The 19,240-nt window shown below is 36.1% G+C and overlaps 1 protein-coding gene across 3 annotated transcripts in view; it reads right to left on the bottom strand.

The window, feature by feature from the left end:
* Positions 1-3,976: 3,976 nt before the first annotated feature.
* Positions 3,977-19,240, bottom strand: part of LOC103152347 (double C2-like domain-containing protein alpha) — a 41,856-nt gene continuing 26,592 nt past the window's right edge. For all 3 annotated transcript variants that reach the window (XM_007572776.2, XM_007572775.2, XM_016661052.1), the window contains exons 7-11: positions 18,119-18,178; positions 12,824-13,023; positions 7,173-7,254; positions 6,952-7,048; positions 3,977-4,490 (exon numbers count right to left, since the gene is read on the bottom strand). In XM_007572776.2, the coding sequence (XP_007572838.1) occupies positions 4,354-4,490; positions 6,952-7,048; positions 7,173-7,254; positions 12,824-13,023; positions 18,119-18,178 (576 nt within the window). In that variant the 3' untranslated portion in view covers positions 3,977-4,353. The remainder of the gene's footprint in view (positions 4,491-6,951; positions 7,049-7,172; positions 7,255-12,823; positions 13,024-18,118; positions 18,179-19,240) is intronic.

Here is a 19,240-nt window from a genome sequence, read left to right on the forward strand (position 1 = left end):
TGTCCCTGGTGTCCCTGATGAACAAACTGAAGGAAATGTTCAAAAGGAGAATGTCCCTGGTGTCCCTGATGAACAAACCGAAGGAAATGTTCAAAAGGAGAATGTCCCTGGTGTCCCTGATGAACAAACTGAAGGAAATGTTCAAAAGGAGAATGTCCCTGGTGTCCCTGATGAACAAACTGAAGGAAATGTTCAAAAGGAGAATGTCCATGGTGTTTCTCACAAACAAACCCACGTAAATGTCCAGGTAGAGAACGTCCCTGAGGTCCCTGACAATCAAACCTCCGAAGCTGCAGGCCACAAAAATCAAAGTCACAACGCTCAAATCCCCATCCCTTTGCTTTTCCCTTGTCCGTCAGAACCACAAACTTTACTTAAACTGATTGTCAACCTTCAACAGTACTTACATTTTCTTCTTCAAGAACTGTGGTAAACCATGGCATCGCTACCTGAGGGAATTGAAAAGAGAAGCTTCTTGGAGAAAAACTATGAGTGCTGTATGACACAGCTCCACCTGTATGAAAAGATGCGACTGCTTAAAGACTTGGAAGAAATTGCAAATTTGCCCAAGTCCCCAGAACGTCAAACAAATAAAGCAAAGTGTGAAACCAGATCTGAGGAGTGTGAATTGGGAGATAATGCAGTACAGCTGTACTGTAAATTTTTAATGTACAGTTGCATTGGGGGATATTTACGGGCTAGAGGCGAACTTTCACGGGCTGGAGGGCGGGCCAACAATAACTTTCACCTGGTAAGTACTATTTAAAAAAAAAAAAAACATTGTATTGCAGTTTTGTTTTTGTTTGAGTTTTTTTATGTGGTGATATTGAGCTACTCTCGCTTATTTGCTAAAGCTAACTTCGGTTATTTCTCAGCTAGCATCATAGGACTGTCAACGGTAACGCGTTAGCGTACGCGATTAACCTGAACATTTGCTGCAAATACTTTTTACAAGGTAAGAAGATTAACATTCATGTACTTTAAATGTGATTAGGAAGATGTCAAACACTGCAGTATGGAAAAGGCGCGTCTAACCGTTGGTAACCATGGAGACAACGAGGCACCGTCATGTAGCCTAGCATGCATGGAAAATAATGTTTAGTCTCGTCTTTTGTGCGTTTTTAAGGCTGCTCCGGTGTAAAGGTAAACTCTGTTTATGACGTAGTGATATAAATCATGTGGTGTGAATTCAGGCAAAGTCAGTAATTTGATTAACACGTCAGGAGGGAGAAGGTATGGGTCGGTTTCTAAGCTAGCTGTTTCCAACTTTTGTAAATACCGCCGTATATGAGCCACAACCAGGTGAGTTACGTTCACAAATTAGCTCGACTTAAACAAGTAGAAGCCACGAATAACCGGCAAAAAACAAGTTTGGAAAACAGTTTCAGTCGCTCCAGTCCCTCACTTCCGACGTCCATCATGGCGCCTCAAATGATTTAGTGACGTAGCTGCAAAGGGATCAACGGGCACTGACATAAAATATTGAAAAAATGTCAAAGTGTCATTAAAATATGAATTTACATTTTTTACTTGATCCCTTAAAGCTGTATGTAATTTTTATTAAAAATATGAAATATTTTCTAACCGTAAATAGCTGATCACCGGTCAGTCGCAGCATAGACAAAATAATTTACATAGTATATTTAACTTTTGTTTTTATTTTTACACCCTTAATGTTGTTTTTAATTAATTATTTAATTAATTAATTTTGTATTCTTCCTCTGTCGCAACACTGTACTGGTGGTTTCAGGACGATTGTAAGGGTACGTGTTCTGCTTTTTTTCTGAAATATATTAAAAATTTCAACAAAGAAATTTTATATAACACAGTAATGTATATATATATTAAAAAGTTTAAGTTACTTTTTACTTCAAAGGAATTGTGTGGTATATGTGTTTTATTTTTTATTTTAGATAATTTTTTATCTAGTGTCTGTTTCCCAATGAATAAATCAACTCAAATGGTTGAATCTTTCTAAAATGTTCAATTTAAAATAAAAGATTTAATTTAGAAATCCTTACCAGAATTTCCAATAAACATGGAGTTTACTATGCATGTTGCTTCTCCACGTAGTTCTTTTGATTCTTTTAATTTCTGTTTTATAAAGTAAACGTTGTTCTGCTCACCTGTTAGAAAATATGTTGCAGTTGCAGGTCCAGGACACTAGGTGGCAGTATTTAGCTTTATTGAGTTGCCGCTGGGCTGTGCATAAACAGCAGAAGTTCACAGAGGCCACTTTGCAACCAGTTATATAAAGAAATGCTTTATAAAGAAACAAACAACAATCATGCCCACTTTCCAAAATAACAAATATTCAAAACAGTTAAAACACCAAAAGTATTTACATATTAACACCATTATTATTATTATTATTATTGTTGTTAGCATTAGCGTCATTCATCACAGATAAAACCTGCAGCTTGGTAAAATACAGAGGTATCACACAACACTGTTGTTTTTAAAACAATTCATCACTGATTTGTGTTCGACAAACAGGCTGATAGTGTCATTTATTAATTAAACCTCCGCCATCTGCTTTATTTTTATACATGTATATATATAAAAAACAAAGCATCGACACATAAATATCAGAGCTGACACGTCAAACAACTGTTACAGACGTCGAAATGCGAGTTAGAATAAAACTCTTCTTTTACTCCATCAACATCAAACATGCAAACGACTCACACGAACCATCGACATTAAAAGAGCCAATTATCCTATCAGCCTGGGCCCAGTGACAGGCAGATCAATAGATGGGGAACGTCCGGCAGGATTAAGACCACTTGGAAATCTCTGGAAGCATCAGGGAAGAAAAGAAAGTTATTGCCAGGGACGTTAAGATTTAATGTCAGGAGTTAATGGAAATAACTGACAGGATTTAATAAAAGCAAGCAAAGCTGGCTGGAAGTCAAACTGCAGGATAATTAAAACTCCCTCCCTGTTCTCACACACACTACATGCAGGATTTCTTGTTAAATCAGATCAGATTGAAGCCTTTAGATTCTCCAGACAGACATGAACGTCTGCGAATGTTTTTAAAGGGGACCTATGATCCAAAATTCATTTTTTCCACGTTTTTATTCTTCCACATGCCAAAAACACAAAATCTTACCAAGTATTTTTGGTCTGGACTGTTAGAGTTGCTTTTGAACCAAAATAAATGGAAAATTAACCAACATATTCGATGTCTGTTCTTGGTTTTCACAACTGTTGACCATATGTCGTGTTTTTAATGTTTTGTTTTATGTTTTCACAATGTAAAACACTTTGAACTGCCATGTTGCTGACATGCCCTGTACTCTAAACTTGATTGATAGTTTCTAGTGTAAATATCTTAGTATACTTGAAATAAATAAAACTAACATACAATTAACCCTTCAGCAAGATGTAGGAGTTTATTTTAAGTCAATAATTTCTTAATATTGATTTTTAAAAAAGCACTAGTTCCACTGGCAGATTATTTCACTTGCAACAGGTGAAAAATGTCTTATGAGTGAAATGATACTAGTTCCTAGTAACAAAACTAAATTACAAGTAACATTTTAGTGAAAAATAGGAACTTATTTTTAATTTAAAAGGTTTTAGTTCCACTGGTAAATGATTTTACTTATAATGAGACATTTTCCCCACTCTAAGTGAAATAATCTGCGAGTGAAACTTGTACTTTTCCATCAATATTACAGAATTATTTACTTAAAACAAGTTCTTGTAAGTTAGTTTTCTAATATATCTGCACTAATATTTTGTGTTTTTTGTTCTTCCATTTGGGTCTCAACTGCTTCTAAAAACAACCCAAGCGATTAAAAAAAAAAAAGACATCCAGCTCATTTTAGGCAGGGTCTACGGCCACTACGCCGTTACCTAGCAACCCCAGCGGAACTCCGCCTGTCACCTAGCAACCAAAGCAGAGCTCCTGCTGGTTTTACTGCTTTATAATGGCTGCTGGAAAAGCCAAGTGTTTTGTTGTTGACTTACCATCAAGAAACCACTTGCTGCATTTTTCTTGGTACAGTTGTATAATTGCCTGTCTGTTTGCAGCCATTTTTCACTTCCGAGTGTAAACGTTAAGTTGAGGGGCGGGCGTGGATTTAAAGTGACAGGATGCCCTGAAACAACTCATTCTTAAAAGACCTCATTAAAAATCTCATTATTTTGTGCAAACAATGTGATGAACAAGTTTTGTGTAGACCAGAGACCTGTCCTCACCTGATGAAGGAAGCATAATAGGTCACCTTTAAATTAAGTCCATCTAGCTCAAATGTTAGGTTACTGCTGCTTTCAGTCAGCAGGAAATGAATCCATGGCAGTCATGCAGGAAGTGCTCAGCGCGTGCGGCGAATCGTCCCGGTTTCACTCCTGCACCGTGGAGCCGGGCAGCTCGTTGGTCAGGGTGTGCCAGCGCTCCACCTTCTGGCCCTTGTTCTTCAGACAGTCGATCCAGTGCTGCAGAGCGTCGCCCTGCGAGTGGCAGCCGAAGGAGACGCCCCCTAACCAGAGCAGAGACGCAGAAGAAGAGTTTTCAAACCCAGAGACGAGGGATGTGTAGAGGCTCAGGTTTAACCTCTAATGATGTCATCAAAACGTCCAAAATGTCAAACCCAGACACGTTGTATTCAATAAATTAGAATATATGTCCATGAGATTAAAAAAAAACTTTTAAGCAAGTATTAAACATACTTTCTGATTTTAAAAATATATATAGTTTTTTATAGGTTTCTAATTTTAAATGTAATGATTTTATAGCTGAAAGTTACAATGGCGTAATAAGGCCATAATAATAAAAATTAAAAAATATATGAAATTACCAGAACAAAGTCAACAAAGTTATAATATTATGAGAATAACGTAAAAATTACCAACTTTATTCTAACAAGTAATTTACTGGTAACTTTTGAGCAAAATACAGAAGTTTTCTGTTGTCTATAATTCCATAATATTAATGAAAAAGTTCTAGTTCAATTATTATATAAATGTCTTATTATAAGTGAGATATTCTGCCAGTGGAACTAATATTTTTTAAATCAATATTAAGTAATTATTGATTTAAAATAACCTCCTATATTTTGCTGAAAAGTTACTTGTAAGTTAGTTTTGTTTATTTTAAACTAAGATATTTGCACCAAAAACTAGACAAAAATACTTGGTGATATTTGAGTTTTTTGCAGTTTGTTGCTGTGAAATGTCTCTGCTGCCCAGAAATTGAGCTGTTGGCAAACAGCAAAAGTCTTCAGTCAGAGGCCTCCTCAGATTTGTTGCATGACTGACTGCTACTGGAGATCAGTTAGTTTCTTTCTGGGATAAATAATTTATTTTTTAATTGAGTTTATCAGGATTTTGACCATAAGGTGCTGAAATAGCAGTAAATGTTTCAGCAGTAAAACAAAAATAGACTTTTTTAGTTGTAGAACTAAACGTGTATTTTTACGAGGCTGAAATGCAATACATGATTTGGAAGAAAATATCAATCTGATTTTGAATTATTTTTTTTTAAATGAGTACCATTAATATTTTCACTTGTTTGCATAAATAAGTAACAAGTATGAAATGTCTGCCCCTAGATTTAAAGTCTAGAAGTTGAAAAATGTGAACAGGTTCAACATGCAGAGCTTAAATGTTGAAAGTGGAAATTACAAATTAAATATTAATAAGTGAGGTTGCCCTTGTCACCTTCGCTGACGGATTGCACACCATGAAACTCTCCCCAGCGGCTCTATGCAGATGCCCATGGGCATTCACTATTACTTGCATTACATCACATGAATATATTTCAATTGCAATGAGATCCGTGTGCAAATTTAGAACCAGACCAGGAGCGTCATTCGACACAGAAACACTGTTTCCTGAAAGCTACGCAGTGATGAGCTGTTTTATACAATTATTTACCTCCAATGTTGTTAAAAATCTTTCATTTGTGAGATTCTTTTAAAGATTTTAAACACCATCTGCCTGCATCTATCACTGACATGAGACTTTATTTACAAAAATGTCTTTAAGTCACTGAAAAATAAAAATAAAGAAGAGGTCAGATTGTATGAGGGGACGTTTGTAAAGTTACACAGTCAATAATTAACCATAGAAATACCCGTTATGTAACGAGTAATAAGAGAAAAGATGGGAGGTCAGTTTTTAAAGTCATATTTCTAATTAATTTATAAATATCACAATTTCAAATAAATATTTACCTCCAAGTAAAATATTTAGCTGACTAAGTATTTAGTTATCCAGCTAACTAAATACTTAGTTAACTGGATAACTAAGTATGAAGAATAAAAATAAAACTAGTTATGGATAAATAGCCAGTCAATATTTAGTTAGCTGGCTAACGAAACAGCTAAATATTTAGCTAATAAACTAAATAAACTAAATATTTAGCTTCAAACTAATTATTTGGCTTCAAATTATTTATTTTGTTAGTTAGCTATAAACTAAATATTTATCTTCAAACTAATTATTTGGGTAGCAAGCTAAATATTTAATTTGATGGTAAATATATACCTCTAAACTAAATATTTAGCTTAAAACTAAGTATTTATGTAGCAAACTAAATATTTAGCTTGAAAATGTTTTATTTTATGATGAGCTAAATTACTCACATTATTACTAATTTTTGTGTAACTTGACAAAGTGAACTCCACAGATTTGGCTCCAATCTCTGCATTAGAAATCCTTACAAAAACATGTCTGAGGAAGTAAAGGCAGGAAAATATATTTACAACACAAATAAATGTGATCTCTTACACCCAGTAGCCTGTGATAAGTTTAAACGAACCAACACCCATCTGGGTTTTACACAGAGCTCCACTGCTCTGTGTTAACAGCTAATTCAGAACATCCTCAAATATGCTGAGCAACATCTAGTGTTGTACATGAGGCTATTAGAAAGAATTAGACCTAATAAGACAAAAACACCTTTATTATTATTAATCAGTGTTTCTGTAATGAACTCACCTATGAAGTCGTTGGACTTCCCCAGGTCGTAGTCCCAAACTGTGACCTCTAGTGTCTTAGAAGCTAACTCTGTGAAGGAGATCTCATAGAAGAACTCCTGGGGAGAAGAAAGAGGCCAGAAGGTCACAAAATATTCTCTAAAATTAGGTGGAAGATGAAAAGAAGCAAACTCTGAAATCAAAAGCGCCTGTCTCAGTTACACACACAAACATGGAGGTTACCTCATTAAACTCTGGGTTGAGAGTCTTTTTTATGACGGCTGTTTTGTGTTTGGATTTCTTCTGGACATCTGGCTTCAGGTACCTGGAACAGACAAACATGACAACGACTGATCCTTAAGATTCAGTAAGATAAGTTTAGCATAAATTTAGAGACGATCAGAATAGTTACACAACTATTCAACAACATTTCTCTTGCATTAGCTTTTCTTGTGTTAGCTTAGCTTTATTGTTAGCTGGATTAACATGGCTACTATATTACATATATTAGACAAACTGCAGTAAATGGAAAATTTACCATTTTATTTAATCTTTTATTAGATTAGCTATTTTACATTTCATCTTGCATTCACTTGGTTTTTACGTTAGCAGTGTCAGCTTCTCTTGTTTTAAGTTTATTAGCTAATTATAATGCACATAATTAGCTTCATTATTATTATTACTATTATCATTGCTAAATGAATGCATCAATTTAGCTACTACACGAGGTAATCTTGCAATAGCACTGCGATTATATGAAATGCTTTACTATCTCTCAAATTAGCCCAACTCTTACATTAGCCACACTAGCTTCTCTTTTATAAGGTTAGCTAATGAATTAGCTTCATTAACTCTTTTATTTTAATTTAGAGATTGCATTAGATACATGATCTCTTTTTATGTATATCTATCTATTGTATTAGCTACACTATTGAATTTTACACAATTTTAGCTGTTGTATTTTACCTATGTCAACCCAACACCTACAGTATATTAACTATTATAAATTTATTAGCTTACATATTCATTATTTTACTTTTATCGTGGGGAAAAATGTCTTGTTATAAGTGAAATATTCTACCAGCTGAACTAGAACATTTTCATCAATATTGAGGAATTAATTATTTAAAACAAGCTCCTGTATCTTGCTGAAAAGTTACCTGTAAGTTAGTTTTGTCTTATTTCACGTGTAATAAGATATTTGCTTTAGAGACTAGATGAGTTTTTTGCAATGTGGGTAAAGTATTCAAAAACTTTAAGCAAGAAAGACTGGCGACATTTCATTAAATAAAAATTACTCAAGTAAAAGTAAAAAGTACAGCGTAGTAAAAATAGTTTTAAAAGTTTTTTTTCCCAAAAAAAAGTTTCTAAAGTAACTAGTAACTAGTTATGTTAAGACTTTATTTGAAGGGTTGTGCATAAGACTATGTTTATGACTGCAGCCAGAAAGTATCATTTAGTAAATAATGACAAATTTAATGCAAAATTCACATTAAAAGTCAATTAAAAGTGTTAATGTTGCACATCCCTTCAAATAAAGTGCTATCCTAGTTACTACCCAACTCTGTTTAAAACACCAACTCTCAAAAAAAAAAAGCCAAACTAAATTAACTTAGCATGTTAAATAGTAAAGAAGAACCAACTCTTTTCTCAGATAGCTCAGCAACACAGCACAGACTTGCAAACAGCAGCAGCGTTTGCAGGCTGTCATTAAATTCGCTGGATATTTTTGAGCCAGCTGGAAGGAGAATGGCAAAAAATCACTATTCACATTTGCTTTCCACCCACCACCCACAGCTCAGGATGCGTATGTTCCCACACGCTCTCAGACACAACAAAGCATCTGGGAAGAAGCTCCCGCCAAAGGCCAGAGATGTGAGCATGCATGTAAAGCAAAACGCAGGTGCATGATGGGACGAACGGCGTATCAGATGGGTGTGAGAAGGACGAGTGGGTTTGGGTGATGCTGAGAAGATGGTGAGAAAACTTGATGAGAAAGAAGAAAATAGAGAAAACGGCAAGACAAACTGCAGTCCTATGCACTGTACGATATAAGAAATTATACATTTTTATATTTTAATCTTACTTGTTAGTGTAAAACCAGCTAAAAAGACAAAGAACAAACATTTTACTGTCTAAATACAAACATTGGTTTGTAGTTCTAATTTAGGACCTTTTATCAAACAACAAAACAATTTTAGAGGAGTTAAGAGTTAACATTTCAATAAATGTATGAGTTTAAGAGATGTAAGAAATGAGCTATTCTTCCATTAGCTAACTTCTTATATTAGCATCACTTCACTTGTTTAGCTTGGCTTATATGTTAGGTATATTAGCCTTTATGTTAGCTGCTACTATATAATATTTTATTAGTTTTGCTATTTTATAACTTATCCTTTAGCATTAACTCAATGTTTATATTAGCTGTGTTATCTATTGCAGCCTATGAAATATAGCCAGCCTACGTATAGTAGCGTTAAATTTTATATTAGCTACAAAAGCTTCCCCCACATTAGCTTAGCTATATTAGCTTACTTTAAAATATTATTGATAATCGTTGTCAGGAAGAGTTAAAAGCTGGTTGTGACGTTATTCAGACCTAAATATCTGCAGTAACTCTTATTTTCTTTGTAAAATTAAAACTCTCTAGATAGAAACAAATGTAATTTAAGCAGAAAATGTACATTTGAAGCATGCTATTGCTGTGTTTTAAACTCTTCTACTCATGCCAACAACCACCTCAAAGCCACAGCAGCAATCACCAGCCAGTGACAACACAGAGGGGTTTTACATCTCATTCGTTCACGTTCTGTCAAGTTGCATAATTCAGCTGAAGGACCTTCCTGCCCTCCCTGGTGGAGCCACTGACACACAGACAGACACACAGCAACGCTTTCCTGTCGTCAGTGAGTAATGAAACTCCAGACGACCTCATGACACCAACAATATCTCTATAATCTGATTCCCCTTCTGTGGTAAAACACATCCCAAAGATGATACTCTGAGCTGGAGATCAGCGCATTTTTTAAGACGTCAACAATGACACCTTTATATTTGAGTAACATACATTTTAAAATGGCTTCCATGTACGGAATGATAACTTGTCACCATTATCCTCAGTGGAGTTAACTCAAAGCTTAAAAAATGGCCACAAAATGTTATCTAGCGTCTTCCAAAGGCCTCATAAGACCAAAACATGAGAGGCGATAAAACAGAGCAGGCAGGAGAATTCATCCTGAAACAGGTGTGAACTGTCAGAGCATCAATCTATGCGGATGTCTGGTACGCAACACCAAAAACCCCAGACGGCCTAAATAGTTTGGACTCAGAGCCACAAAAACTGGACATACAACGTCGATTATAGCGTCAAAGACTTGGCAACTAAAAGTATTCATTCACCAGAACAGACCAATTACACAAGAAGAGGTGAAACAGTTTGATTAAAAATTATTAAAAGGAATTTAAATCCTACCTTCAATGGATAATTCCAACTTCTAGCATTATTTTCCCTGAATTAAAGTCTCTACACTGTAAAAAAAAAAAAAAAACTACAAATATTACCAAATATTTTTGGTGTACTTTCTAGTACACTGGTAATAAAACAAAACTAACTCACAAGCGGCTTTTCAGAAAGATACAGGAGTTTGTTTTGGGTCAATTATTCTTTAATATTGATGAAAAAGTTATAGTTCCACTGACAGAATTTCAATTAAAAACAGATATTTTTCCCATGCAATGTGATTTTAGTTTTCTACATTAAAGGGATCTATTATGCAAATTTCACATGTTCATATTTTATTTGGGTCTCAAATGCTTCCTTGAACAGGTTATGATAGATCTATGAGCTAAACAAAACATGCTAGTAACATTTTTTTACACAAAATCATCCTTAGATTATGAGATTTTATTTTAGAGTGTCTTGTCATTTTAAACTCGCAGGTGAAAATGGCTGGAAACAGATGCGCAATTATGCAACTGTACATCTTTAAAAAGCATTAGTAGAGCCTCCTGCACAATCGAAAAGAAAGCAGAAAGTGGTTTCTGGATGGTTAGTCAACAACAAAACGCTTTTCTTTTCCAGCAGCCATTGTGAAGCGCATACAGCGGTAAAAGGTAAAAACTAGCTGACTAAACATTCTTGGGTTGCTAAGTAATGGGGGGAACTCCTCTGGGGTTGCTAGGTAACGGTGCAGTCCCTGTGGAATGTAACTTAACAATTGGGAGGTTTTTGAAGCGACTCATTTTCCAGAGACCACAAAAAAAAAAAAAAAAAAAAAGACATTAACTTGTTGCCAAAAAATGGTTGAGTGTTTATAGAAGCAACTGAGACTCAAATGGAAGTTCAGAAATGTGCAAAATGTGAATTTTGAATAACTGGTTGCCTTTAAATTTGTCCTATTAGTTTTGTTATTTAAATAGTTTTTGTTTGATTTATTGATTGCAAACAACTGATATTTTGCATTTTTTCCCCAATAAATATACTTTGTTGTAGTTAATTTTAGGTGTAACTGTAAATACACAGGCTGCCAAAGGCGACCAACCCAAATTTAACCTGATTTAGACTCATTTATGTAAATGGCTACCACAGAAACATCTAGATCCAGGTGGTTGTATTAAAACTTACTGTTCAGATTCTGCCTTACATTTTGTTTTCATCTTGACTATCAGTAGCAGCTGGGGACATGAGACATTAAGCAGTCAGTTCGTGAACATGTTGAGCACAGGGGAGTTGGGCAAGTGCAAAGACCTGACAAATGCCAAATGGTGAGCCAGATGACTGGCTGGGCCGCCTCTGACAGAAAACGGATTTTGGGTTTTTTCCAGGCAACAACGTTGCCTGGAAAAAACCGTCACAACGGTGAACTGAGAGGGAATATAAATCAAAAACTAGCAAAGTTTAGCCAGAAACTGGTTGTGCCAGAATGTATTGATAAATTCCATTATAAATAACTAAAATATCAATAAATATCTGTCTCTCCATTCAATAAGTACTTCTTAAAATTAAATAATATTGAATATCATTTTACATTTATCAGTTCCTCCAGGATTTCACAATTGTTTTTGTGATTTTATTTGTAATAAAAATCTAATATTTTGTGGTGCTAACTTTGAATTATTGATGATGAATGTGACTTTTTGTTACTCGCCGTATTGATTATGCACTATAACTTGAGATCAAGAAAGGCTGAGGAAGCAGAGTAGGAGAAGTAAGAAACACTGCCACCTGCAGGTGGGAGTTAGTATCACTTATGACAGAGTATTAGCGTCGTACTAAAAAAAATAAATAAAATTACGAGAATAAAGTCATAATAACATGAGAAAAAAGTCATAATATTACGAGAATAAAGTTTTGATAATAAACTTAAAATAATGTGAGAATAAAGTCATAGTATTGTGATAATAATTTCCTAATATTGCAAGAATAAAAGTGTTAATAATATGAGAATAAAGTTGTAGTATTAACATAATAAAGTTGAAATATGAGAAAATGAAATTGTAACATTAGAATTATATCTTATATTCTCGTGTCATCTTGACTTTATCCTTATACATCTTCATTTCCACAATTTTATTGTTTTTATTTTCTGAATGTGGCCCTAACGCATTTAAATCACATTTATGCATCAGCACAAAAAATGTGAGCATTTGTCCATTTAGAGTAAATTTACAAAAACCGGAGGGATTGATTGAAGTAATTTGGCAGCATAAAGGTAAAAATTGCTTTGATCCAGGTGGTTTTGAAGCAAACAATATGTGTCCCTCTGCAGCCTAGAGGATCACATAAAAAGCCATGGCGGGCCGAATTTGGCCCCCGGGCCTTGGGTTGACACACGTGACGTAGGGAATAAAAATCCAGTGGCAGAAACACAGTCTCAGTCTGAGGTTTAGCTCACGTTTTGACGTAGGGGTCGGAGAAGCCGTTGACGTCCATGGCTGCCAGGTGGGCGCAGCGCTTGACGCCCACGCAGAGCCCACCCCGAGCTCTCTCCTTGGCCTCGCCCTTCAAGTCGCCGTCACCGTTTGGGGGCAGGAACTGGAGGCAAAGCAGCAAACGGCCCCTTTCCTCCAGACTCCTCTGCTGCTCCGTCTCCCACTGAAGGACAGGAAAGGACGAGATCTGTGAGCTGCACATGGACAGAGCGACTCGTGTTCATGTAAATACTCGGCATGGAAAGCAACGTTTGTGGGCAGAGTACGCTAAAGTGTACTCAAGTAAGAGTGGCACTACTTCAACATATTTTTACTCGAGAGTAAAAAGTATCTGTCCAAGAAATTTCTCAAGAGTAGAGATACTTCATAATAAAATTACTCAAGTGAATTACAGTGTAGTCAAATTACTCCTAAAAGTAATAAAAAAAACAGTTATTCATGTAAATGTAATTTGGTAAAAGTATCTAGTTTACCACCCAGCTATAATTTACATGGTGTAATCATTGTACAACTTGAAACGCCTGATTTTTTTTAGAAACAAACAAGATTTTATTTTTAGATTTTGTAGACCTCATAAAGTCTCTGGCATACTTTGCATTAAATTATCATAATTTACAAAATCATGCAAAGTTGGCATTTTTAATGGGCTTTTAATGCAACTTTTAGAGCAACTTTGCATTAAAAGTGTCATTATTTACCGCATGACACTTCATGACAACAGTCATAAACATTCACAGAGACTTCTTTATGTTCATGACAGGTGTTATGTCATGTTTATGACCGTGTCATGTCAGTCTTATACACACCGCTTCAAATAAAGTGTTACCACATTAACTAAGCACAATTACAAATTGGCTTCAGGATTTTTCTTTGGATAACAGCGAACTGCTGCCAAAGCGCCGTCTGAAAACATGTGGACCGACAGGGCAGATTCAAAGTGACAAATAAAAGAAACAGGCAGAAAAAGAGAGAGAGGAGAAGATGCTCTCTAGGGCCCATGACTCACCAAACTACAGCCTTCAGCTTACATATATGTACGTTATTTATAGAAGAGATGCATGTTTTGAATCACTGACGGTGGGCCATTTTTTACCTGCTCTCTGCTCGTCCTTTGGTTAAATCAGTAATGATCTATATCACAACAAACACACGATCAATATCAATGGATAATACGTCTGATTAAATATTCAATATGAAGAATATTCACTGAATCTGAACTTAACTCACTTACTCTTTGGTTGCCTAGCAACATAAGTTCCCCCCAACTTTGGTTACCTAGCAACGACCTGTTGGGGAACTCGCAGCTGCAGTTTAAAGTTCCTCCACTTTACCTCACAACTACTTAAAAATAAAACAACTGTGTGGAGTGAAAACTGGATACAGCAGGAGAGGTCAGGCCACCAGTTTGGTAGTATCTCAAATATTTAAAACAGAAAACTAATCAATAATTATTGACATTGACTGACATTGTGCTAAGCTTTTCTGAAATCTGGACGCATACAATCAATATTTAAACGTATTTGTAAAGGACGATCAAACTCTCTGTGTGAAAAACAAGCTTCTAATGACTGGGAAAGCAGGAACACGTAGTAACATACATGCAGGTTAAAGTCCGTCTTAGCTAGCAAATAAAAGCTACGTTAGCTAAGCAAATTTAGCTAGTTTGGCACTAAATGCTACACTAAATATCACTGATATTTATATCATTATTACACAGAGACGGGTGGAGTACTCAAATTGTGACGAAGTGATAACTGTGATGCACTTATATTGTTTATAACTTGGATAGGAACGAGGCGAGACCTAGTTCTAAGCTTGTAGATTGCTTATTGTTGTCATAGGAACTCCATAGCAACTGCCTCCCAAGATGGCTGTCAGTTACAAAGTTCACAGACGTGATGTGCCAATGAGAACTACCAGTATGCATTACATCAGTCTTTCTTTTGTATCTCTAAATCTCTCATTAAGTTTTATCTGTAAGGGACAAGGCAATCGATCAATATGCAACACGTCCGTCCGCATCCCCACAGTCCACCGCTTCCCTCATCATAATCCCTTCCCTCTTTCTTTCCTAGGGAGCCGTCACTGCCAGTGGCCCGTCCGCCATCTGTCAACTCTTCGGTGAGTTGCGAGCTTTAGAAACTTGCAATTAGAGAATGACTTGCACCAGGTAGCTGGTAGAACAACGGCGCAGACCTTCACAGATCGATAGAGAGTGACTCATTAGGCGGGTGAAAAACAAACGGGGAGCCAGCTGGAAACAGTGAGAAATGAACAGGAAGGAGGGAGGATTTGTTGGGTGCAAGACGGGAGAACAACACGAGTCTCAGCAGACAAATGAAGTAACCTTGAACCTGGTAGAAGATGTAAAGTTTATCTTGAGTCTGATTAATGAGGCTGACGGGACTTCACGGTGCTGGTTTGGGCTCGGTTATTAAATCCAAGCAAAAGATTTCGTCAGCTCATTAGTGGAGTTTGCATCAGCTGCTTTAATTTGGATGAAGATTGATCCCGTAACTTCATCTTCACCGAAAGCTAAACCTAAAGGTACAATCTTGCAAATGAACTTGTTCCAGTCCACCAATCCAGAGCTCTGTTCAGCGCCTGAGGCCAAACCGTCACTCCAGCTTTTCACCAATCAGCTTCTGAATTTATTTTGTGTCATTTGGAGCTGCAGGGTTCAGTTTATCAGTTTTTCTTTGATGTGTCTGGAAACAATGATCATTTGAGATGAAGTAAAGAAAAATAATCTTCTTTATACCATCTACCATCATTTGAGCTTGTATTAAAGCATATAATCGGTTCTTCAGGAGCTAGTTATAAAAATTGGTCAAAATTATGCAAAGAGGCTTAAATATGCACATACACACCCATTAATATATGATTTAATGTCGCTTAGCAAGTTGCACCTTGACCACAGGCTTTTTTGTAGCTACCAAGAAGCTGCTTCTATAATTCTGGATGAATATTTAAATGCTACTCTTCACAAAAATTATATTTTATTTAACCTTATTGGTTCCCTGCTACAGGCGTAGCATAAAAGGTAAACTGTTAGCTTTCTGTGTTCATTCTAAAACAAGTTTTGATGTCAGTTCGGATTTGTCGTCCTGTAAAAACTTCAAAATGTGTCACAGTTTCACTCATCTGACCCATTCCATCTGTTCAAATGGTTGGTTTTCTTCCACAGACCAGATTATTCCACAGAGGTTCGACTGATCAGAGGTTTCTGCCCTTTCTGAAGCTTAATCTTAGCCACTTTTGGCTAACACTTACTCAGTATACAAACATTTGAGCCAAAATGGCATGAGTAGCAAGAGGACCATCAATGTTGACTAACATTGATTTACTCCATTCACTAGGATGTCTTATAACACTCCCTTCAGTATGCAAACATTTTAGCTAAAAAGCTGAGGTAAGCTAAAATGCTATGAGTAGCAAGAGGGCTATCACTTACATGTTGACTAACATTGATTTACTCTGTTCATTAAGTTACATTGAGTTTTTTTTGTGAAAACGAGCTAAAATGCTAATGTTAGCCAAAATGCTAACATTAACAGCTGCTATCAGTAGCATGTCTGCTTTATACAGTGTCTGGTTTCGTATATGGGCTACAACTACCCTGCTGTCTAACTCCATTCAGTATGCAAACATTTTAGCTAAAATCTTAAGGTTAGCCAAAATGCTAACATTAACAGCATTTTGGCTGTTAATGTTAGCCAAAACATTAACAGCCATTAACACTGTATAAAGCATGTCTGCTTTATACAGTGTCTGGTTTTGTATATGGGCTACAACTACCCTGCTGTCTAACTCCATTCAGTATAAACAGTTTTGCTGGAAGACATTCTCTTCCTTCTGCAGTTGTTCTGACTGTAGCTGGAACTCACTGCTGGCTCGCGCGTCCTAAAGTCTCATGCTTGGTTTGTTTTGACATCTTTATGCTGCTGCTGGTTTATCCGCAGGGCTGTTTATTTTCATTGCCGCTTTAAAAGGGACTCAACCTTTAAAGCAGCAACAAACCAACTGCATTCGTGACACTTTTGCTAATTTTATGAGACATTAAATAAATGTGGATTTGATTTCAAACGTAAACTTGTTTACTTGGAAACATCCAGCAGTAGCAACATCAACTTGAACAACATCAACAACTGACAGCCCACAAACACTTTAGAGAAAAACTTTCCTTGCTAAGTTAGTGTCTTCAACATTAACTATGCTTGTTAAGTTTTAAAGTTTTTCTGCAGTTGTCATGGTAGACTGAGCCAACTTAGTTAAGCTTACTGGAAATGTACAGTTTTACATTTCTCTTTGTATATAAATATTCTCAGAATACAAATTAATTCTTGTATTTTACTGTGTTTGCTACATTTAATAAAGAAGGTAGTGGGTACAACGCCTTAGAAAAGTATTAATGCCCAGTGAATGTATTCACAATTTGTCTTTTTATAACCAGAATCATCAACAGACCGACAAAGTAGAGCAGCGTTGAATGATTCAATTATTCCTTTACATCTGCACATCCATAAACTGAAATTTTTGCTCATTTTCTTTGTAATAGCTCAGGTTAATTCACCTTGAACTCTTACCACAGATTTTCCATTAGCTTTGGCTCTGGACTTTGACTAGACCCTTATTATTATTATTACCCTTAGATCTAAATCATCCCATTTTGGCACTGATTGTCGTGTAATTAGCTCAATCCATAGACGAAAACAGAATCTCAGAATTCTGACTTTAATGTCAGGATTCAGAATTTTTTTCTCAGAATTCTGACTTTAATCTAAAAATTCTGAATTTTCTCAGAATCATGACTCTAACCTCAGAATTCAGAATTTTTTTCTCAGAATTATGACTTTAATCTAAAAATTCTGAATTTTCTCAGAATCATGACTCTAACCTCAGAATTCAGAATTTTTTACTCAGAATTATGACTTTAGTCTTGTGAAATCAAAACTCTTTTTTTCCGTAAGGTGAAGCTAAAACTGCTACTTGATGAATCCTGAGTAGATCATCTGTTTTACGGTTTCTTTTATCTTAAAAATGAAATGTATATATTTTTTTGTACACTTTTGGCTTAACTCGTGCTCTGAGTATGTTGTTCTTTCACCAAATGGCCTCATTTCAAGCCTGTGTACTCAGTAAATGATTAATCTATAACTAAATCAGTTGACAATTATTTGAATAATTGATTACTCAAGATTAATCGTTTCAGACCTTTAATTTGGACAAACAAACAGAGGATTATAGAAATGTTTCACCTCTCTGAGGTAGCAGGAGATTCCTCTCAGGGCCGTGCTCATCGCCGTCGGCGAGGGCAGCTGGGGGCAGAAAGCAAGAGAAGTGGATAAATGTTAGGAGGGGATGAGTGGCGGTGCAGCGGCAGGAGGATGAGGAGACGGGGACGGATCTATCAGTCCGGAGGCGAAGCCGCTTTTAAGAGTTAGAGGCTGAAGCAGCGTCTGGCTCGCAGGATGACAGAAGGGCTTTTCTGTTTGATGGCAGAGTGGCCGCCGGCCTCAGAGGGATAATCTAATACCACATGAAGAACCAAACCGCGGCTCCATCCCACTTCGTTTCACTCACCAGCCCCCCTGCGCCGCCTTTCATTTTTTAATCCACTTGTGTCTCATCTCCACAGAGTCTCTGACGACCCCTCCTCGCCTCTCGCTCTTCCTCCTCACCTTTCATTTTTCTGATCTCGCAGCAATCGTTCCCCACACGTGACCTTGCTGACATTTAGCCTGCGCGAAAAGCTATTTGTCCTCCATAGGAGGAGACACGATTCTCTCTGTTTGTAATTTTGAGGGAAGCACAAACCATGTCAGTGGGTCAATATTACAAACTCAAACAAATCAAATAGAACAAACATCTGCTGCTTTTTTTGGTTGTTTAGCCTCTATTTGAAGTGCATAAATATATAAAAAGAAGTGGAGTGGCTCAGCTTTCCTATAAAACGTCTCTGCTGTTGTTTTAGTTCAAATTAATTAAAACTAAATTAATTTAACTTAATTTTTTTAGTCATTTATAAAGTTTGTCTTGAATTTTCACATATGCTTTGAGTTGAGAAGAGCCATGATGACATAAAGTTTGGTTCAATTTATTCTAAATGTTTCTCAAGTAAATGTAACCTATGGAAGCCCATTTCTGCCAGGAAAGAAAAAATAAAAGCTCAACAGATAGTCATAACTACGAGTTTGAAAGTCACAAACATAAGATATTAAGTCATAATTTCAACTTTTGCTCATAATTTTGAGACACAAAGTCATAATTATGATAGGAAGTCATAATTTTAAAATACAGTCATAATTTTGACTTTCTAAGTTGTGATGATGAGATATGGGTTTCCACAGGAGCAATCCTCTTCAGAGAAACAACTTTCT

The sequence above is a fragment of the Poecilia formosa genome, unplaced genomic scaffold, assembly GCF_000485575.1.
Source record: "Poecilia formosa unplaced genomic scaffold, Poecilia_formosa-5.1.2 Scaffold308, whole genome shotgun sequence".
Classification (NCBI taxonomy): Eukaryota; Metazoa; Chordata; class Actinopteri; order Cyprinodontiformes; family Poeciliidae; genus Poecilia; species Poecilia formosa.